The 23,969-nt window shown below is 38.5% G+C and overlaps 1 protein-coding gene across 3 annotated transcripts; it reads right to left on the bottom strand.

Moving 5' to 3' along the window:
- Positions 1-36: 36 nt before the first annotated feature.
- Positions 37-23,324, bottom strand: LOC108680731 (enhancer of mRNA-decapping protein 4). Of its 3 annotated transcripts, none has more exons than XM_018169620.2 (26): positions 23,248-23,324; positions 19,049-19,205; positions 18,542-18,750; positions 18,094-18,307; positions 17,713-17,899; positions 17,247-17,444; positions 16,690-16,847; positions 15,597-15,693; positions 14,729-14,941; positions 14,270-14,336; positions 13,787-13,990; positions 13,249-13,524; positions 12,879-12,994; positions 12,355-12,480; positions 11,731-11,871; positions 10,162-10,251; positions 9,387-9,795; positions 8,146-8,845; positions 7,549-7,779; positions 6,132-6,209; positions 4,229-4,300; positions 3,663-3,775; positions 3,132-3,250; positions 2,389-2,919; positions 1,751-1,914; positions 37-1,355 (listed from the first exon to the last, which is right to left on the bottom strand). In XM_018169620.2, the coding sequence occupies exons 2-26, from the start codon at positions 19,123-19,125 to the stop codon at positions 1,166-1,168; spliced, it is 4,980 nt and encodes a 1,659-aa protein (XP_018025109.1). In that variant the 5' UTR covers positions 19,126-19,205; positions 23,248-23,324; the 3' UTR covers positions 37-1,165. The 3 variants fall into 3 exon arrangements, with proteins under 3 accessions (XP_018025109.1, XP_018025110.1, XP_018025111.1); XM_018169621.2 differs by lacking the exon at positions 23,248-23,324 and adding an exon at positions 23,127-23,147; XM_018169622.2 differs by lacking the exons at positions 6,132-6,209; positions 23,248-23,324 and having other exon boundaries at positions 19,049-19,217.
- Between the last annotated feature and the right edge of the window lie 645 nt (positions 23,325-23,969).

Here is a 23,969-nt window from a genome sequence, read left to right as displayed (position 1 = left end):
TAGACATCTATGAATAATATAGGTTCTAAAACAAAATTTTAATCGTCACTTTTTCTTCCCATTTCTAAAATATACAAATCGATACACCATCTTACTAGGGTTGGTGAAACACTTTCGCGTGTAGCGAGCATGGATCCGTGAGATGCAAAAAAGCGTGCATTTCAAAAAATTTTAAGAGTACTAGCGTAGTGGAGGCCGTCGATTGGTTGAACGTCGTTCAACTAAAGGTTCATAACACTCAACTCCCTTTCCTGAAAACCAAGGAAGATTTCACCACAGCTCATTTGCGCGAGTGTACAACCAAGCAACACCATCCAACTTTTCACTAGGCAAGAGTAAATGGTAATGGCCAGAACAAAATAATCGCTTGTTAATTTGCGTTTATAACGTACAATTAAGCTTATAACAACCATGAGCAGGTCCATGGTTATACCAACAGTAAATCGTGGAAAAAACTTGGAGGAAAGCGGCATTTCAAACAATCGTCTCCAGCACAGTCCAAGATTATCGAACGAAAATATTGTAAATGATAAATTCAAAATATTCAGTACCTTCATAAAAAATGAGGATTGAATGTCAACAAAATGTTAACGCCCTTTTGATGGGTCGCACCTTTAGAATACAGAAAACCAACGGAGTTGATTATATTTACAACACATAAGTGTCGCAACAGCTGAAGTCTTTATTTCATATTGCTCGTCAGCAATAAATATTTCAAGATCTTATATTCGGCATGAAAAAGACTATTTCCATCACACGTGTGGAAGCTGACTGACAGAGCATGATTTGTTGAGAACAAATTTCATAATCTCCAAAAGTGTGAAAATGAAGTTAATCAGTAATTGAAGCTGCCATGTATGACTTGTCGTAAAAATAATTACTACTTAAATCTTTATACCTCGCTCGATAAAAGACCACAATGAAAATCAACGAACGGAACTGGAAAATAGAAAAGCATTCGCATTAATTTACAAATTTGAATCCGAGACTATGTCCCCGAGAGCTCGTATAGGGGTCAAGAGTCGGTCCGAATGAGACATGAAGCAGCAAATGTCTCCATTGATTTAAAGTTTCAAACCAGGTCAGGCTCACAACCAAGTTTAAGGGGAATCAAAACTTATAATAGAATAAGGTACGTTGCTGAGAGTAAACTATGGTGGTGGGATCAGACTGAGGTGGTAGCGTGGTGTGTGGCCGCCAGAAGCAACATACGGAAGCGGTTCTGCGTCTGCAGGGGCGGGTTCGTGTCCAGGTACATCTGGAGGTTGCGCTGCAGACACGACGCCACCGAGCAGATGTGGTCACGAGTCACAGGATGAGAGGTGTCGATGCACAGCATTGCGTCTTCTAAAAATCTGCACGCAAATATTACTTATTGTTGGAAGATTTCGATAGTATAATGTAATTTTAAAGAGTCCAGCTGTTTCAATATGACAAATTTTGCATTGATTTGGTCATGCTAGCAACTCCTATATTCATGACACCATAGATTTAAGTAGTCTTCAAATGAGTTGTACCTCATGTTTCAGAATAACCCGCATTTAACTGTCAAGAATCAGGAAAAACGGAGATTTATATACGATGACATCAAAGTAAAATAAAATTGGTACAGGTAGAAATAAATTGAAGGTTAAACAAATTCAGCGATTAAGAGTGGAACAATATTAGAGATAATACAATGAACGAGTGTGAGTGCTGAAATAATGTCAACAAGGTTCATTTTTCGATAGATGAACTACCTACAACTTACTTCATTTTAAGATCGGTTTTCTGGCCGAGGTCGTGCGAGAGTTGGTTGATTAGTGACATGAGCACCTCCTGCGAGAGCTTGCTGTTGCCCGCCGCCATCAAGCTTTCTCTGTTGACGCGCTCGCACACAAACAACACCTGACTCAGGTCGTTCGCTGACAGCGCCTGCGACACATAATCAACACCTTGAAGGTTCTGTCCTTAGCCAGAAGAGCGCAAATAGAGGGAATAAATGACGGCATTGCATGACGAATACAAAACCCGTCTCGGTTCGTTTGCTGGGATTGCTTGAAATCTGCGTTATCACGTTGGTAAGAAGGGAACTGAATACAACAAAGGACTTGAGTGAATACAAATGGTGTAATATTAAATGACAGACAGAATAGACGCTGGGATCATTAGCTAAGCTCGAACTTTAGCAAGTCGTGTAAGGTATTTTCTCGCAAAAATTATGCATTGGAGCAATCTAATGTCAGGACCCAATTCCGTAGCTACCAAACTCGTCGTTACTCATTATCATTTCAGGGATTTTAAAAATAAAGTAAAAGACTTATAATTTCCCAGGTAACAGTTCATTGTCGTTTTATTGTTAGAATAAGAGAAGCATAAAATTAACTTCCAAGACTGCTCTCTTCATACCTGTTTGAAAGCGGAGTTGAATTGTTTAGCAGCGATGAGTTGTTCGAGCTGCAGCTGCGTCTGTTTAGGACTTTGAGCTTTGTCGGGGCCATAGAAGGGGCTGGGCGAGGACGCGACTGAAGGAGGGAGATTTAAAAGGGCCCGGGTCACCTCCTCGGAAACGATGCGTCGCACCACCGCCTCTGTGAGAACTTGCTTTGTGATGAGCTGAAGGGCTGCTTGCTGTTGCTGCATTTGTTCCTGCAACAACTTCATGATGGTTGTCATGTTGTTCTTGGCAGCCTCCATCTCTCGCACTGAACTGGTCTTGCTGCTCTCCATGCAAGCCATCACGCCTGACACTTCGTTCTTGACCTGCACTAGATACTCGGAGGTGCCCTTGTGGAAGAGGTCATTGAACTGTTGCAGGGTTCTGGCCGTGACTGAGTTGAGGCCCGGCAAGACGAGCTTCGCGTAAGCATCTTTACACGACGCCGTGACGCAGGATGACACAGCGCCAGCCACGCTCTCACCGATTGCTTGGCTAAAGTTCTGTGGGTGAGAAAGTGCATCACATTGCCAGGTGATCAAGAAGCAAAACAAAATTGAAGTAAGAACATCTTTTTTCAGCATTACATTCTTTTCATGATGAAGCAAGTGTACATAGTTCAAATCAGAGTCCCAAAGAGAAATACACAAAGGGAATTTAAACTAGTTTTACTTATTTAGTCGAATCACTTGACCAGGTGCAGTTTTTGCCTCACCCTGGAATGGACCATCTTAGAGATGTTGTCGGAAAGACGCACTTCGGTGGCACCCACCAAGCGCTGCAGCTCCTGGGACAACTTCTGGTTGACTGCGTTCTCTACGGCCTTCGACACGCCTGCGCACGTCATTTGTTATGGTAATAGCGGCGTAAGATTATTTACTTCGGAATGACAGAAAAGTTTAATACAACTCGAAAAAATTCCTAATGTTTCGCGCAGTGAAAATCAGAAATCAATAGAGAAATAGTGAGAAAAGCCAAGACTACTGTATTGAAAAGAAAAATTAGCTACGCTCCCAGAAGACATTGCTAGCTTTCTCAGCATTGGTTAAGCCGCCTGTACAGGGCTGATGCATCTAGTTCGTTAATCGCGTGTCTAGCTGGTCAATAATTCATTTCAACCAATGCAAACTTTCGACTTACCTTGAATAGCCTTAGTAAGATAGGTAAATATTTACAAGTAATATTCATAGGCAATTTGATTACAGCAACGTCCTGTTCTTACAGCCGACACTTATTCAGGACTCACACGCAGGCACAGTCTGTTTGATCTCAGAGCGCAGGGCGGTCTCGATGGCAGGCCTGAGGGCGCCGCTCACCGCCTGGGGGCTGAGGCTCTTGTTGCTGCTCAGCTCGTCAACCCTGCCATCGTCAACATCAACTTTCACACTTTTAGGCAGTGAAAACGCGTTACAAGCTCGTTCACTAACACTTATATATTGTGAAAATATTGCGTTACAAGATGAACGCGTTACAAGCTTGTTCACTAACACTAATCTATTGCGAAGATATTGCGTTACAAGCTTGTTCACTAACACTAATCTATTGTGAAGGTATTAAAAGAGGAAAGAACTATAAACTCGCTAGACCAATACTTTCATATAATCTAAACCAAGGTTTGCAAAATGAAAAATAGCAAATGTGCAATTACTTTGTATAAACGTAATTACCTAATACCTAATCATATTATCACAAGAAAAGCTGTGGTGACAGCGTGTAGAAAATTGTAATGCCCTCTTTTCCACTAGATTGTTAACTTTAACGCCATATTCACGAGAGCAACTCGCAGAAAAATTGAGCTCAAGTTCAACGCACTTTTTGTTGAGTTTGTTGATCTGTTGCTGCATCGAGTGAAGCAGAGACCGCAACTCGCGCAGCTCCGTCGCACTGCCAACACATGATGGATGGGCATTATGATAAAAACATTGGTAAATGCACTTACCTAAAAATCTTGTCAAAGCCCTAGGCAACAAAAATAGGTAAAATTGGTAAATTCACTTGCCTAAAATTGGTAAAATCTTGAAAAATTGAAAAAGCTGGTAAATTCACTTACCTAAAAATCTTGTTATAGTATTTGGCAACAAAAATAGTGATTCACATTCCTACGAGGGTTACGGTATTAGTAGACACTAAAGAGAGTAGCGTCTTCATAAGTTGACCAACACAGATCCAATTATTATACAGTGGATAACCAGCTCAGTTATGTTGAAATATCATCAGCATAAGCCATGAATATGCTAGAGATTAGTTATGAATGATTGAACAAATCACTTTGGTTGACTACGTAGTGTGTGAAAATGTTACATAGTTTTTACTTTCTTGCAGGAATAAATCTGAAATGGTGGTTTATTCACATTACAACAATTTGCTTTAGTAAGCCTAACAAGATAATAAAATCACATACATATCAAGTCTCCAGGAAGAATTTGTTGCCAGATCAACATTTTGAATTGAATTTAGTGACAGTTATAACGGTCGACATACTACATCTAGCAACATTATCATAAACTGCACATACGATTAACTCTTCGAGTTAAGCTGCGGTAGTTCGTTATTGAGAATTGAACATTATTAATATTCAATATTAATAAGATTTTTCCTACAATAAACTTGATGTTTAATACACTGAGGTTTTACTTCATGCCTGGAGTTCAAACACACATACAGAGCTGGAGGAAACCCCCCGTGGCTCCAGTATAGAAGAACGACACAAACATAGAAGTAGGAGGATATGCATGCAAAAATAACAATATTACTTTTACAAATTTATTACCCCGAAATAAACGAAAGTAACAACAAAGGAAATTGAAAGACATAAAAAGTGCTGAAAGAAAATGCTGAAAAGTCATTAATGTAGGGAAATGAGACCAAAAACATCAGTGGACGTATCATAAGAATTGGTTTTGGTTAAGGCAGTGGCATGAATAAAGCGCGCAACATGGTTCCGGAATTCATTGCTTTCAGCATCAGAATTAATGTTTTTGATGGACAGATGACTTCGTGCTCAAAGCATTTATAATGACAAGGGTTGACTTTTCACAATTTTTCAGCCGTTATACCCAAGAATGAGACGATTTGAAAAGAAAAATATTAGTTAATTTAAACGAAGAAATATTTCGCAAGAGAGTTGTCACAAGAACACGTTGCAACACTCCAGGAGCAGTTCGAGTGGGAAAATTTTAATGAAGCGTTATTATTCTCCACCTTCTGACTTAACGAAGCCAGCCATCTTGTCTCTATTATTTGATTCTTAGATGTGAACAGACTTCAAATTATAACGCGATGTAGTCAATGATACTAATCAAGTGATTAGAGAACTGACATCATCCAAAGACCACTAAGTTCTTGTATGTAGTTGCAATTTTCGATGCCTAGAACAAGGTTAGCCGCCCTCCTCAGAAGGGTGATCACTTCATGCACTTTATTCCAATTAAATACAAGTCTAGGACAGATACTTAAACCTACACTATTGCTGTTTAACACTAATTTTATTCATAAACATTTAGTTTCGATCTATTTTGCTCACACAAAACAGACGAATAATAAATCTACGTTATAATGAATATAATTTCTGTAATCAGCAAGCACAAAATGAGTAAAAAACACAAAATAATTATCTAGGTTATTTTAATACATGAAAATTGAGAAGGTAATGAAAGGAAAGTCAGGAAGAAATTGCAGAACAGGTCTAGTGAGCACTAGGCGGGCCATAGCACACCTGTTGGCGGGATGTTTACAGACGACCGTGGGAGGAGGGGAGAGCAGCGGCACAGCCTGTACCCCCACACTCAGCGTGCTGGTGTTAGTTACGAAGTGGTTAGTGGCAACCTAGTGCTGTTACTATCATAAGCTGGGGTAGTGGCAACCTAGTGCTGTTAGTTACTATCATCTTACGCTGAGGTATCGCATCTTGCGCTAGGTTACATCCCCTATTTTACGGTACCGTATGCTCTTTTAATGCTCAATACAGTCGTACATTTTATTGCTACATCAGTGAAACAGAACTTTAGGTTCAAACAGTTTAATGAATTTGTAACGTTAATGATTTATAAAGGCCATCAGGCTTCTATTAATCTAGAATTGGCTACATTATATATTTCTAGTCTAATGATTACTGTGTGACACGAACTGTTTTGATGGAAAATTCAACAAATCGTTCTATTTGTGAATAAAAGATAGTGATTTTAAGATAAAAGAAAGATTTAAGAAAAATAAAGTGTTATTAGCTGTAAGAACCTGAAAATCAAACTATCACTCCAAATATTGACACACTGTCAAACAAAGCATAGTATTATAACAAGTCAAATTTGACAAAGAAAGAAAACCATAGAAATGTCCGTTCGAAATTACCTGCTGACCCCTTGCATTACTAAATATGATTAATTCAGAAATTTCGATTGATTACCGGCACATTAATATACAGATAGTGTACCCAGTACAAATCAATTGTAGAGCTACCACGCGCATTAAACCGCGGTAAAGGACGCGTAATTTTTATCCCGGTGGAAACTGCAGAAACATGAGGGGTTGAGAGAAGCACTCGCTTCCTTCACGTGCATAAAATACTCAGATTTTGTTAGGTTTCATGCCCGGCTTTAGTAAGTGATCATGCCCAGCTTTAGTTAGTGATCACTCTTAGCTACGTATATTTAATTAAGAAGGTACATGTTCATTGAGTGACGCTATGTATATCTCCTCATGACCACTCTGGTAACAACCGAGCGTAAAACCAACAGTATAGTTAGTAGGTACCAAGTACACACGATCAAGCCTCTTACATCAGCAAGATTTAATCACTAAATTAAATGAAGAACTTTATCTAGTTTAAAGCAAAGTAATTTTTATGGTTTATTACCAAACTTTGGCTCGTAAAATTCGAAGCCTTTCTTTACCTTTGAATACGAATAGTATAATCCTCAAGCGTTTTAAAATAAAGCTTTATAATATTTAGTGAAAATGTATTTGGGGCATCAGAAGCAGATTGTATTGAACAGCTTATTTGTAACCACGTTACAACTGTTCTTATCACAAGAGCAACGGGGAAAAATACATCCTCTATATAGAAGATCTTGCCACCAACAGGTCTATCTAACAACTAAAAAAATTCGGGGCTAAAAGAAATTTGCCAACTTTACCTGGTATCTGAAGACTTATTCCTGTCAGACGCGTCGCGTTTGCCGATATGAAGGTCGCAATTGAGGGCCTGAGGTAACGTGTGCTCAGCTGAAGGCGTGGTCCTGGAGTGATCTGAGGGGGGCTCTGGTGCTGGGGGCGGCGCGCCGTTCATGCAGGGCTCGGGGCTCCCTTTGATGCGCGCCTCGATCTGCTCGCACGTGAGGTGCACGCCGCGCTCTACACCCACCGGCCTGCGCCAACATAATTAACTCAATAAAGCAATTACTTGTATTGGCTCAATTCGGAATATAAAGTATAAATTTATAGAAATCATGGAAAATGCTTCAAATTAAATTTGTAATACTAATTATGCTCAGATATCCACATAGAGTGAACTGAAAGCGCACTAGAAGGAAACATAGTCGCAAGACCGCTAAATGATGGAAAATGAGTGTCAAGACGACATACAAAGCAAGGGAATTCCAGCACAATGACTAGACCGAATATAAAAGTTTCTGCAACCAACTAGAAAAAGTGCACTTCTCCACACCCTGTTTTAGCCTACACAGCTTCACAAGAACAGCGTTTAGTCTGCCACTAAGAACAAGACATCTCACATGTCACGGAGAGCTGCGGGAGACCCAACATTAGCAAGCTGGTCGCTGCTGTCGTAGTTTCCACCAACAAATGCTCGCAAAACCGCGCTATAAGGATCACTAGAAGAAGGTGGCAAAGTATCATCCTTACAAAGATTCCTGTCATGCACGATAGGATATTGATGTTGTTCTGCGCTTTTATTGGATTCGAGCTGTCGTTCCTTTTTGTACTCTTCTTCCAGAAGCTTATGGTGAACGCTACGAACGGCCTGACGCTGTAGTTCTTCTTCGGATGGGCACATGGCAGGTAAACTTCGTGAAATTTTGATTATTTGTTCGCCAGCCCTAGATCTATTCGGTGATGTTAAGCCAGCAGGAACGGCAGCTGATTCACAACTTGCACTGTCGGCAGAGGCATTAATGTTCACGTAGCTGGAGAGGGAGACAGGCGCAATAGAGGCTGGAGCAGTTGTTTGCTGTTCTGTGCAGTCAGCATTAGATGTAATGACAGGAGAGCCACCAGTAGCAGCGAGGAAGGTAGCAGAGATTACTTCAGCAACAGAAGATGGAACAACGCATCCAGTGCTGGTGGATGCAACCTCACGCAGAGCCTCGGGCTGATCTTCTTCACAGGCGCTCGGCAGGTGCGAGTCTTCCTCTGCCACCTCCAGCTGCGTCGGGCCGCGGCTATTGCTCTCACTGCTCGAGCACGAGCTCTTCCCTGAAACGTATCAGGTGCAATATAGGAAGAAAACAATCAGGCATTCTTTAAACTAATATAAAAATAGGTCCTTTCAAGTTATTTAGCATTTTAACGGTCGCGTACACGGCTCTCATCTCAGTGCAAAAAAAAAAAAAAACATAAAATATGGATATTGGAGTTAACGAGAAAGTCAAAAAGATCCAGTCTGTTAACGATTATTTGTCAGAATAATGTCATTCATGAAATAGCCAAATGGCAACATTATTGGACAGGCAATATTTACTAAATGATACAAATGCCTACAATATGGAATCCAAAAGATAGGCACCATTGTCATCAAAGTAAGTATTCAATTATTACCGAGCCTTTAGTATTCCAATCAATAAATTAATCGATACTAATATACATTTGAATTGATTCTTTTGATCATCAACAAATTACATAGATAGCTACAAGCGTTACATGTACTTAGAATATGTAGGTACTTGTAAATGCGTATTAAAATACCTACATCGCTAAATCTAGCAATATAGAACTGTTAAGATAAATAAATAGTCACCATCGTTTTGTTGGAGTATTTGTTGTATCTCAAGTGAAGGAGATGACGTTGAGCTGCAGCCAGCAGCAGCATAGTTCAACGGCACCGATGAACTGCGCACTGACGAGCCAGGAATGAAGGAAGCTTCGCTTATGGCAAGGCGAACTGCAGGATTCGAAATGGAAAGTCCAGCCAGTAAACTCGCAGCACTCACTGCAGGATCGATGAACTGAGTAGCTGGATAGGCACTACTGACCACTGCATCAGTGAGCCGGGCATTGGCACCGGCATTAGCAACGGCTTGACTCTGGAGTCCTGACGCACCTAAAGCTGAGGCGAGAGGAAGTCCATTACTAGCAACAGGGCCCATGGAACCCACGGCGGGGTCAGAGGCGGTCAACTTCGTCGGGTTGATAATACCAGGAGGAACCTGCAAAAATACGAGTGCATTTTCAAAAAGTTAGATACTTTACGGCCAAGACATGAAAGTTGCAAGGAAAAAAGGAAAAAAAGTTCCCCAGCGTTCCTTCCTCTTTGACTGAAGGAACGCTGGGGAAATAAAAAATATTTCCTTCGGAAACAAATACAAGAAATGTGATCTAAAAAACCAAATGCAAATTAACTCCTGATCAAATTATTCAACTTTCAAAATTAGTTTGATGCTTTCAGTAATGAATTTTTTAATTGGCATAATTTAACTCCACAACTATTTTTTTGGAACTATCAATTTTCTTAAAATCAAGACGAGTATATTCCTAAAAATGTTTCAAATAAATAAACTGCTGGCAGTCATTGCCTTAGGAGTGCTGGCGTCTCGAGGTGATTGTTCAATTCCGAGGAGCGAAGCCATTATAGACGAGGGCGATAGTTCACTGGGCGGATCAATCTGAAGGGGAAAAAAATTCCAACTAAATTTCAAGCTGAGTTTGGTAGAGAAATACTAAAGTGATGGAAATAAAGTAGTTTGACGCTGAGCATTGACATATTACGACTCGTCCGGTAGCTGGCGGTGAAACATGTCCACTTCAAGAATCATGTCTACAAACATCAACACTAATTTTGAATTATCAGAAAAAAGTTGACTCTGGATTTTGGCACACAATTTTTCAGCCCAACATTGGAAAGTCCCTCTGTTTTGTGCGATGCATTTTATAGAACCTTTATGTTAATAGCACACGCTCGCAAGATGCTCACCATATCATGGTTAACGCTAGACTGCTTTCCCCAACTGCAGTGCCGCCAACTTGCATCACGTTACAGCCAGCCCACGCCACGTAGGCTACCGGCGTTCCCCGAACCAATCAGAGCGCAGCACGTACAAAGCCATCTCACGACCAAACAAGCGTGACGTCACAACCATTCGGCAACACCAGCGCAGACCAATCAGATATTAACACTTTAAACACATAAATCATCCACTATGCTCGCTCCTTCTCTATAAATTATCTTGTTAAATGATAGTCATCTAAACCGTCATATATTCCCACTGGCCAGTTTTTCTATCAACAACATTAGGCTCTTAACGCTTGCTCTCCTAGCTACAAATATTCATTTCATAATTTAGATCATTTCGAACTCACCAAGCTATTCAAGCCTTGACGGTTCACGGAATTAATTTGTTTTTTGATTCATAAATACAATTCTAGCATTCATCAAAAATTCTCAAATATTATATATATGCTCTCCCACTAATGTGAAAATGACTGGCTGCCCGAATATCGATCTCTCTGAATAAAGCGTATAGTTAATCTCGACTTGACTTAATATTAAAATAATGAATGTGTATTATGCAAAGAAGTTGAGTGGTCAAAAAGTCATTGAGCAAATAAATGCAGCATATGATTTAACCACAAGAATTGGTGTAACATAACGTGTGAACTAGAAAATACAAGTTATATATCGGCTGTGGGCATCGCAGAGGCTAACCAAGGGGAACTTGAAACTGCCGTTAAGAGCGCGGCGTCTTTTAAGAAGGCTGAAGTGCGCGGAGCGACTGCCTAAACAAGGACACTAAAATTCACGCCAAAGGGATGTTATTCCGTTGTAACCGTCACGCAAGTATGGTCTTTAGCTAGATCTACGGACATAGGTGACGGCCCCGGCCGTTGGGTCAAGAAATAATGACCGTGCGAAACATGGAATTGTTAACAAAATTACAACTCGGGTCTAAGGCGACAAAAATCTATATGCATAGTATATTAAATCTGCCACAGAAAATGATCAGAGTTAAATTCTAATAAATTGGTATTGAAAGCGAAGTATCTCGCGTAATTATTGATAATGGGAGAGAGATGTACATTAGGGTTACGTATTCACCTCTAAGTAAATAAAAAAAGGCAATATCAACTTCAAAGTTTAAACGCACGATGTGTCTGGGGGGCGTGACGGCTGAAGGTAAGGCGCCCGTGATGAGGGCGCTCACTTGTCGCGTATCTGGGCACATGAGCAGAGCCGCCAGCGCTGCGTTCGGTTTGTTGTCCATGGATTCGTCGAGCGGCGGTGACACCTGAAAATTTATAGCATCTTCGTAGTCACACGTCAGCATTGCCCTAAATACTCAACACTCTTGGCAACAGCAACTACGAAACTAGTAACTTGCATAGCATCAGCAGAGTAAATTAACATCTAATTTAGTTTTTCCTGTCTCCCACTGGAAATACTTCATGATCGAGTTATCACACGATGTTCACACGCTAGTATCATTCGTTGAGATGTGTATAAATTGAAATTTTATGATACTCTCCTGTTTCACGTCATAAAATGATAAAATGTACATTGCAAGCGATTACTGGCTGTGCTAGTGGAAATTGAGCGTAATAGTAGTAGAAAAACTATTTTCATAGAAGCTTTCCAGTAAGCATAGATCACCAAAGAAGCCAATAGTAATGTTTTCACTGTGATCGATCCTGTGCTGAGAATGATTACTTCGTTTATCAAGAGCTAAGGAACAGCATAAAGCGACAACAGCTGCACAAAGAGGTGCACCCACAGCGAGAGGAGCAGGCAGTTTGGCTGTGGCGGAGGCGAGCAGAGTTTGAGGGTCGGCAGCACTCGCAGCAGGCGCTGCAGAAGGTGTCATGAAGTGGTGAGGTGGCAGCAGCGCACCTAGAGGGATCTATGAGGGATACGTGGACTTGTTATCATAATATTATGGCTCAGACATCATATTTATTTTTGCGATTATAAGGTGAACTAAGGATACTATGAAAACGTAAAGAATGCAACTCCACTAATACCCTCAGATGAGGCATTTTTACCGATATTTCAAAAGTTCATTGCAGATTCTGCTTTGACAGAAGTGGAATCACAAGCATAAAACTTCATCAGCTCACCATAATTCAATGGTTAATTTTTATATAAAGACTGAATACTCGTATGGTGAATGAACAGAATAACAGTTTTACTCACAAATATCAACTTCTGCGCCAAGACATAATCCTATGGTTGATTGAAAAAAGGCTAAATCTACTTATCGCTTTTTCAGAAATGGATATCCATCAGGGGTGAAGTTACCTCATGTTTGACCACGGATGGGTGGCTGACGGCTGCGTCACTAACACCGTTGGCAGAAGCTTCTGCATCACTCGATGCAGCACCAGGGAGCAATATGTTCAAATCTGACAGGCCGTCTGGGGAAAAAATTATATTTCTATGATATGGTCTGGCTGCTCTGCCACTCAAATAACGCTCAATTTAACATTTAAATCTGGTAATAGTTATAATAAAACAACTAAACGATTCACAATTGCTGATTGTCAATCATCATGAGACACACGACACATTTGTACAAGAGCACCAGGTAATTTTGTAGACACAGCAATTTACAGAATAAAAAGAGCTGTACGCACTACGGCTGAGTGAGAAGCAATGACAACAAACCAACCTTTTAAACAGACAGACGAAGCATTGAACGAGGACGTGTCAGAGCAATCCATGGAAACGTCACGACTGGACGGGAGAGGCGGACAGCACAGTTCAGACTCCGAGAAGATAGGAGCGTATTTCTTGAAGACGGCCGCATCAGCGAAGTGATGAGAGGGAGGAAGGGCGGGTTGAAGGCGTATGGAGCACTGCATTAGACTTTTGTTGGTAAGAACGTTGGAGTGCACCACCAGCCCACGCACCATGGCTTCGTCACCGTTAGTGCCCACATCACCATCTGACGGCGTCGATAAACAATAGAAAATCATTACATGGGCCTATCTTTGTTACCTCCATCCTGCTGCGAGCGATGGCAACAAAGAGTGCATGTCTCACCATTGTTACCTCCATCCTGCTGTGAGTGATGGCAACAAAGAGTGCATGTCTCACCATTGTTAGCTGCATCCAGCTGTGATTGATGGCAACAAAGAGTGCAATGTCTCACCATTGTTAGCTGCATCCAGCTGTGATTGATGGCAACAAAGAGTGCAATGTCTCACCATTGTTAGCTGCATCCAGCTGCGAGTGATGCTTCCAGCGCTGGTAGGTCTTCATCTTGGCCGAAATCACTGTCATGCAAAATGGCACGAATTGCACAGGGATTTCAGATATGGAAACAATGCGTTTTATGACCTGGTCGCCTGATGTAGAATTTCCAGTTTCTCTTTCATTGCAACCACTTCTGGAATCGCGTGAGGTTTCACCTGAAATTGAACACAATTCTTCAATATTTCATTCCAATGCCCAGTTATAGATTATATTTCACTATGACTACTATCTCATGTTCGATGGAGAGGCCAAAATTTACCACTATACACAAATGTAATGGACTGTAAAGGGTTCATTTGATGCACTGGAGGAGCAGTAGAATGGGGAATAAAGGTACGAAATGAATACAAGTTCCTAGATCAGAAACAACACAATAAGATTTGATGCACAAAAGAGTAAGAATTGCGCTCCAAGCAAGCGCCCCGCCACATCACCGTTCAGGTTGCAGGGAGCGTCGCTGGTCAAGGCTTTGGTGTGGTCCAGCAGCAGGGCATACAACACCTGAAACAAATAAAAAATTAACTGATCAAGATTATGCACACTTTTGCTCACTATTGAGAGTTTTATGTTTTCCATTATTGACACATATACTACTCACACAATATACCTACTGAGAGGCAAAAACGATTCGGCAAAGTAAGAGTTGAGTTGGAAATGCTTGACAGCCATTGCTTTTGCTGGAAACTCAAACCTATAAATGTAATGATTTTTACATTTTGGGTCCAAATTACAGCAAACTAATTTGATAAACATTTTAATAATTAGAGCCCAGTTGCGGTTGCATCACTAAAATCACTAGTGGCACAGACGAGCTAAATTTATTAACTCTGTCATTCAAAAAATATGCTTTATAATTGCTATATAAATGAGATAAATAATGTTAGATGGCATGCCTTTCTGTTCTGGTCAGCAAGCATGATGCAGTTGGTGGAGTCGTCAGCAGCGAGCAGCAGGTGAGGGCTCCTGAAGGCAGCGGAGGGCGTGGTGAGGGAGGGAGATAGCGAGGCACTGCGACTAGTTACTGAAGGAGGGCGGGGGAAGGGGGGTGCCGAAGCAGAGTGAAGCATCTTATCACACGCCGGTGAAGGAACCAGCAGCCGTAACACCTGAAATTCATCTTGCATCAAAAGAGCATTCTGTTCCCGAAATGAATATAGTTTGAAATCATGCAAACCAAATACTTGATTCTTCCTGCACTACTCGTTTAATGTATAAATTCATTTCTAAAATTTTGCAACACTTTATGAACACAATTTCTTTCATGGAAAAACGTGATCCAAAAGAGTGGTAACCTGTCCATGGCAGGCTCAATCCACATTGTCAGTTAAAATTGTGCCTTTCTGTGCATTTGTTAACCTGTAACTTCGTCAATGAAGAGATCTACAAACTTTGAGTTTCCCCGACACTCGAATTGGAGGCAAGACTCAAATTGATGGGGGCCCAGAATAAAACAAGCATTGAATTAGTTGTCGACTCAATACTGTACAGATGAGAAGCAAATTGATAAACATTGAATGGAAGAGAGACATTATGGCGACACAATACCAACTGAACTGTTGAGCAATGAAAACATGTGGGGAAACCAATGACATTTCATTTCACTAGATGTATATCACAGGTATATATGACAATGAAAGATTGTATATTTTGTGTATTACTAAATGAAAGCTTGGTACCATAATCCATGAATAAATGCGAATTAGCACAAATAAGCAAAATAATTAGAAGCAAATCATAATTTGAAAGAGCATGTCTCTGAACCTGTAAACAATCCCACGTTTTGCAGCTCCAAATCTTAAGTTCCGTGTTGTTGTGGGCGCCGGTGAGGGCAAACGCCCAGAAGGAGCCAGCAGGATCACTGCGACAGATGTAAGAGCAAATTAGATGATAAATAAAACCGATTTCAATAAACAATGTTAGCATTGTTAGGACAAAACTAAATGAAAGAAGAAATAAATGATTATACTACATTTCTTTAATATTTTTCAAATATTCTAGACGAGAGTGATCTGCTTATTAGGGTCTCAAAATTTATGTGCAGAAAATACCACTGTGCCAATCAAATTTCTTCTCCTTGGTGCTGCTTTTAATGGAGTAGAGACTAAGTTTAGGGTTCAGATGTTTGGGTAGCAAACTTCACAAAGTCAACTTCAGAGGGCAGATGTAGCAGGCTATGTGAAATCTGTGTTACATATGTGGATTAATGTGAAGCATATCAGTCTATGACAAAAAGATTCGATTGTCAATGAACAAATTTTATGTAATACAAGTGCCATACTAGCTAAAGATCATACAGCATCAGTAGATATAAGTATTAAAATTACTAGATTGCTTAAATCGCAAGTTTATTAGGAATTCAAAAGCAAAGAAAACAGCCAGAATATTAAACATTTCTTAAGAATGAAAAGTCCAACTCCATCGTCAGTTCAAAAGTTCAAAACCTATAAGAAAATCAGAATCAATTAGAAAACTAAATTCACATCGAAGATAAAAACATAAATTGACAAATAGAAGCAAATACACATAAGGAGACAGGCCTATCTATTTACAATTTCAAGGTGATAGGAGCTGAAGGCTGCATTTAACAGAGGTTTCTGTTTAAAAATATACAGGGATTCTAAAATCTGTAGGTCAGTAACACCGGTCATGTAAGCTAGAACTCTAAAATCACTATCGGACACCGGAACATTGCACTGCTCGGCATGGACACACACAGCTGAATGAGGAGGATGCGCAAGTTTTTCATTCTTGAGAAATGGTTAATATTTTGGCTGTTTTCTTTGCTTTTAAATTCCTGAGCAACAGTTAGAGTATCAAGCTTGAGGATATAAATTCAAGTATGAGTTTAACGAACTCATGAACAGCAGGAGTGTGATCATCCAGGAAGAGGAGGCAGGACACGGCAGCTCCGTCATGAGGCTGCCAGTCATGCACACAGTCGCCTTCGCTCTGCTCTGGCACCGTCAGTGAAGAACTCTCCTCAGCTCCATCAATGTCTAATAAAACATCAGCCTGGGGAAAAATTTTTATATGCAACAAACAATTATAAGAAGTTGAAACATTCTCAGTAATATTGAAAGATCTGTACGAGTGAAAAAATTGTAGGAATGGAAAACAATCAGCAGGAAGTAAAAAATAAGGCTTCACTGGGGACCCTGATGCACGATCTGAAACTTTCAAACTGCAAAATACATGAACGCTCTTTTTTTATTGCTGCACAAATCATTCACTAAAAAATCATTTAGGATATAACATGAACATAATATTATTCAAAGGCACGTCTAAGGCTTTTATAATTTTCTTTCATCAATGACTAAAAACAAGCCAAGTATTTCAAATTTCAATCATAGCTCTCCATGTTTTATGGTACAATTAATAATCATGAAACATGAGAAAAAGCAAGTTACATACTTGAAAGAATAATATATTGCCTTGGCAAGTAGCGACAGCCACACAGGTACTGTCAGGGCTCAGAGACACGGCCGTCACGTTAGCATTGCACACAATCCGCAACTTGAGAGCCTTGGTAGCAGCAATTTCTGATGCTATACTACGCCGGACGCTTATTCCAGGGCCTCCACACAAGTGGTGCAGAAGCCATAGTTCAACCTGGTAAGTGGTAACAGAACTGATTTAAAACACACTAATAATGTAACCCTGGAAAAATATCAAATGTAATAATAAATGTTCAATTTTAATCAGTTAAAGAATGCATAAATCATTGTATGATGCGCTTCTTCAGCCTCACTCAAGTCAAATAGCCCAAATAAAGGCCAACTGCATTAATACCTACCTACTCTTCCTTGAAACAAGAGTTAGATACAATTAATAAAATTGCTGAAGACCGGATAAAGAAGATTATAAATTCATTCCTTACCACTCTTCCTGTAGCCACTGCAAGTAAATGAGATGGGATGTTATTGGTAGACAGTCGCTCAGCAGGATTCTCAGGGATGTAGCGACACCAGGACACTTGGTTCAGAGCTTCTTCATTTCCACTAGACAAGTTGTAAATGAACTGGCTCTTTGCTGGGGGATCCGACACTTCTAAGACCTTCCTCAAGCTGGACAGGAGATTGAAGCAATTAAAAATTCAATAAACTGAATAGACTACAATAAGAAACTTGGAAAAATAAACAGGAAAATTATATAAAATAATTTCTTCGTGCATGTAGAGGAATTCAAGGCTTATAGATAACTGAGCTGAGCACACCCAGAGTTATTTGGATAGAGATTCTACAAAAGAACTTTCACAAACCTCAACTGTTGATCCTGATCAGAAGATGTGATCTGATACACACTGAAAGACCCACTGGTGTCAGTGAAGGCTAACAGCATCAAGCCTTGCATCCAAGCAAATGACATGTCCATCACAAGACCTTTTATCTCTCGAATGAGTCCACGCTTACCATTGGCAGAATGCATAACCCGCACCATGCCAACACCTCCTATTTCTTCACTGGAGTTGGCTTCTATGAAATAGATAGAACATATTAGACCTAACATGAAACTCAATTTCTTTACAAAATAATATTTTGAATGTAAAATACCATATCTAAATTCTTGAGGTGAAAGAACTAAATAGAATGATTTCTCTATTATATATACTGTACTTATTTTACAGAAAACATGGTCAATTCATCATCATTAACAATAATACAAAACAGTTATGGTGCAAATTCAAAAGTAAAACCAAAAAAACTCACTGTTGATGGCATAAGCAATGTACTGCCGAGAGCAGTGGATGGCTACTCCAGAGCAGCTATGGCTGGGCATCATGAACGGGTAGTCAGTGATGCTTTTGGTGACAACAGCAGATGAACCAAGAGCGCTGTGGTCAGGGCTGCCAACCTTTAGTTCTACCACGGACTTGTTGATGGCATTTGTCAGAAAATCACCATTTTCTTTCCATTCTCTGTCAAAAAATATAAAATGATACAATGTTTAAAGAATAGTAAAGAATTGTGATGTTGGTATTAATTTCAGGATAAAATTATGAAAAGGGATCAGTATTGGTTATTTCATCTAGCTTTTACTAGGTATCCTTACAAAATTTTGGTGACTGATGGTAAAGTAAATGCTTTCCAGAGTTAGCAAATCCAGAAATAAATATTTCTTCACACAAAAAATAATTCATTTTCAGAAAATGTGCACATAGACATTAATTATAATTGGCCATAAGCTTATTAGAAAGCAATTTAAAAGGCACTTACATTTTTTGAACTTCAGTCTTGCTCTCCATTGTCATGTTAGAGAAGGATTTTTCGATGCAAGTCATTTCAGGATTCATTGTATGAATTTGAATCAGATGAATAAATTGCTTGGCAGAATTTCTTATCTCTTTAATGACTTTCTTGTACTATAATTTCTCTGGAAATATTTTTATCAAATCAACAATTTAATCTGTCATAATCAACTAAATACAATAAAAATTATAGCCTCCTATAATAAATTCTAAAGTAGATAGATACCATTTGCCAGCAGTAAAGAAAATAGGTAACTTTAGGTTCTTTAATTATCTAAGACATTTTATATCAGGATTGAAATTTTCCTAGGTTAATGAAATCTTGCAGTGTCAAATCTTTTAATTATTAGATTCCAATATGGAGTGAAAAATGGAGTCACTGCTTGTATATTTAATACCTATATTAAAAGAAACAAAAAGATAAATATATTTTGACAATTTAAAAAGAAAAATTAGGAAAGTAGATGTATTTACATAGTTTATTAGATTCTAATTGTAACAGGCTTACAATTAGGACAGATTTTGTTGTAAATTCTTACTAGGTCTTAAAACTTGCTCAATAGTCATTCAACACATGTCACAATGGTTCAAAAGGAAAAAGCAACCACCAGGCATATTTATACCCTTCATATTTACTCTATTTATGGTGGAATTCTAGGATTGGAGATACCTCTAGATCTTACCAATCTGCCATAGTTCTTCACATCTACATCCACTCTCTGCAAACAACAACAAAAAAATTACAACTGGAGAAGGGACTTGCTTTTTTTAATTGTTTTCAGAATCTCTCACCCTTTTGCACAATTTTTTCATTTCAGCTGTTAGGTTTCTCCAATTGCTTTAACTACAATTACAAACTAACCCAATACAATTGCTTTAACTAAAAAAATGACTCAATTCATGCTTAATAACCTTCCAACATAACATTTCACATGTAATTATGAACCAAACATTTGCCATCAAGAACCTCCAAATCTTGCCCAGAAAACAACACACATCATGCACATCACACTACATTTCCTCAAAGAACTGTTTCAAACACTAATACTGTAATATTTAGTCTGATAACATCACCTTTATTCTTGCACAAACCTAGTTTAACACCACTCAAGCTCTAAAAATAATAATTCACTCATAATAACAACTGTAATCTTATTTTACTCCCAAACAAATGAATGTTTCACTCATAGTACAACTTAGTATACTCATCTCAGCTAAACAAACAACCTAAACTGGGACATTCACTGTGAGCCAGCAATCTGCACATCTAGAAATTTTACTTGATTGGATGCAACTAAATAATAAATTATTTCAAATTCACTTTCAGATCAACAAACAGAGTTTATAAACTATAATTTACTTTCTGTTGACTAATGGTGTTTTTTCAGGTTGTAAGAGCTGGCAGTCAAAATGAATATTCCAAAAAGAGAAAGTTTCTTAACAAAATTTCAAGTTACACATGATTTATGGAAACTGCATAAAATATTGAGTTTGGTACATACACTGGTGTCCCAATACAGAGAAGTGGGATATCATAGTTGGTACACATATGGCCCAATACACAAGGAATGTGTTAATATATCTGCCTGAGATATTCCAATTGATCAAGTGCAAATCAGCCCAATCATTCAGTTGTGTTCATGAAGCTACACTGACCAGTAGCTTTTATCAATAAATTCCTAATTATCAGAATGACTGAGAGCATAGTGACAATGAAGATCATTTTTTCTTGTCTTTCCTTGAATTCATGAGTCCTATTAGTACTAGACCAACAAGTAAGTATCATAGGTTAGATACCAGCATTATCATATATAATAAATTGATTAAAATCTTGAGTAGTTAAGGAAATTGTAACTGAACCAATTTAAAAAATCTCTGGTCTGCCACTATGATTGAGAGTGACCAGTTGATATGAATGAATTAAAATTAAGTGAACTGAATCAATCATCAAAGATTCAAAGTGCTGTAGAACAGACAAATACTGGTGGATAAGGGTTGTTTCACAAGATTGATTTGTTTGCCAATTTTAGAATGCATGATAAACTATTGTTATTTACACAGGTATTGAAAAATCAATCATTAGTCTGTCTGTTTGATTTTAGTGAATTTTCTGAGCTGTCAAGAAAATGAATAACCAATTTTTTGGCCAGGGTGGAATTTCATCTAAAATGTGAAAACATTAACCCTTTCATGGGTAGGTGACCATATATGATCACTTGAAATTGCATAACAAAAAGCCTCACCACGGCTTCCTGTTTGTTTTTGAGGCATCCTTATAATGCCTCAGTCAATCACTAATGATCTGACTATCATTCTATCTATAGCATCACCAACTGCAAAGTCTACAAATTTAAATATGAGCATTTAAATGAAGGTTTTGACTTGGACAATGGAACTGACGCTCTTTCCGCATTTTCTTCAAAAGGTGGAAGTATCAATATATATATTTATTTATTCTGGCAACTTGATTAAATTTAATTAAATTCAATTTTTATGTTTCTAATTTTTCATTTGCATAAACTGAATTTAAATTATAAAGAAAAATTTTGTGTACTGATCGCATTTATTGAATTCTTCAAGTGCAATTTAAACCTTCAATAGGCAAAATTTGCAAAAATTCATAGAAATAAATATATTGTATAATACTTCTTACTTTCTTGAAATGGTTTCTGAAATTTTAATTTCTGGATATTTCAATGCTTGCCCGCTAAGGGGTTAAAGGTATTTGCATGTATTTGTAATCCTCAACAATATCAAACATGATCAAGGATTACAAATACCTGCACAGGTGTCGGGTACTACAGAGTTCAGCACCCAACGTTCATTAAGGCCACTACAACGCATATTTTCGCATAAGGTCATAACGTTGTAGTGCATAAGGTCACTCCATGAAGCTGTGTAAGAGCAAATACCAACTTAACGTGAGAGGAAACTTCATTTCCGCAGGATTGTTGACTCGTGGAATGACCTGCCTGATAGTGTGGTCTCAGCTCACAGCTGCATCTGTGAACTCTTAAAAACTTACTTGACCATCACTGGAGGCCCAGAGGGACCTGGACCCACCATCACTATATAAGCCAGAATGCCAGAATTAGGGTTCTGCTGCCTGCATTGAATTGGGTTGGCTTCAACTTTGGAGAGATGAACAGGCCTTGATAGACAGATAGACATAGTGGCAAAGCAGAGAGTTTTTTAGACTCTCCATCAAATTCATTTTTGAGTCTTATGAGTAGACCAGTAAAGTATCCAGGATACCAGCAATCCAGCATTATCATACATAAGAAATTGGTTTAAATCTTGGGTAAATGAGGAAATTGAAAATGAACCAATTCTAAAAAATCTCTGGTTTGTCACTATCATAACACTATGCAGATAGAGGCCTCAACATAGTGGCAAACCAGTGATTTTTTAGAATCAGTTCATTTTTGATTTCCTCATTTACTCATGATTTCAACAGATTTCTTATGTATGATAATTCTGGTATCCAAGATACTTTACAGGTCTACTTATAGGACTCAAAAATGAACTTGAGCCTCTTGAGGATGAATCCAAAAAACTCTCAGCTTTGCCACTATGGGCCATTGGGCCTCAACCATCTCCATCTGACAAGTTCGAGTTCAAGTTCAGTTCTTTTAAAATTGATTTTTAAGCATAAGCAGTAAAGAGTGAACAATGTCTGTTTAAACTTTTCAGGAACAAACTTGATGTCCAATTTTCATTTGTATTTGATTGTTTATTCCAACTAGCCCTAGTCCTAAATCCTAATGAAATTTCAAGAGCGTACGCTGGTACGCATAGGGTTTACACTTTACCGTCACAGGCGTCACTGGCATCAAGTAGGAACATTCCAATCCTGGTTGTCAAGCCAGCAGTAGTAGGCTAGTAGCTACTAGTCTACTACCTAGGCAGAGAACCAGTCTCCAGAGATGATAGCTAAGATCAATTTTCAAAATAGGCTAACACATTTGTGAGTTGTGACTCCTGAACTCATAGATTTAGATTACTAATATAATATGTATAAATGAGTTATGAATAAAATGACTTACCTAAGTTGCATTCTCATGAGACAAGAGAAGAAGCCAGAAGGTAACAAAAAATAATAAATAGCTAACAAAATGATTAGAATTTAGAAAAGAGATTTATAGAAAAATTGTTTGCTTAACTTACCTAAGTCATGTAGGGCCTATGTAAAATTTGAGTATAAATAACAAGCTTTTTTATAAACGTGAGTTACATATTTGACTCGAATTATATTTTGCTTCTTATTAGGTATGCCTAAAAAAATCCTAAATATCCTAATTATAGAAAATTTATATCAGATGATAGAAATTAGATTACGACTGAATGACTCTTCCAACTTTCCAAGTTCCATCGGACGGTCAGGTAGCTAGTCAGGTACAAAACAAATTTTGAAGTCGAAGATAAAACCAGAAAGCGTCATTTTTTAAACAGTTTTATTTGCTTAGGTATGCCAAACACACCAGCCTGCAAGATTATAGACCCTGATCAGTTTGCAGTCTGACAGAGAATGAAATGCGGCGTAATGCGTAAGAAGTTGGAGTACCCGACACAAACGCACTATGAGTGATATAGTTCATGTGGTGAAATTTAAATGAAAAAGCCTACTTTACTTTCATAGTTATAATTTTTTATTGGATCAATTCTCATTTCTATTTACAAACGTTATTTCTCGTTAACGATATGACTATTTATATCAATTGAGCGTTAATTTCCGTAAAATTTTCACACATTGTCAGCACATAAACATTTGATATCAGGAATTTTCCATTACTTAACATATATATTTCATGTATTCTTCAATATTCAATTTTCTTAATTTTCTGCGCAATATTCATTGATTTATAGGTATTTAATGGTCTTTATATCCT

Source organism: Hyalella azteca, unplaced genomic scaffold (assembly GCF_000764305.2).
Source record: "Hyalella azteca isolate HAZT.00-mixed unplaced genomic scaffold, Hazt_2.0.2 contig7632, whole genome shotgun sequence".
NCBI lineage: Eukaryota > Metazoa > Arthropoda > Malacostraca > Amphipoda > Hyalellidae > Hyalella > Hyalella azteca.
Note: the sequence above shows the minus strand (reverse complement) of the source record. Positions and strands in the feature narration are given on the sequence as shown.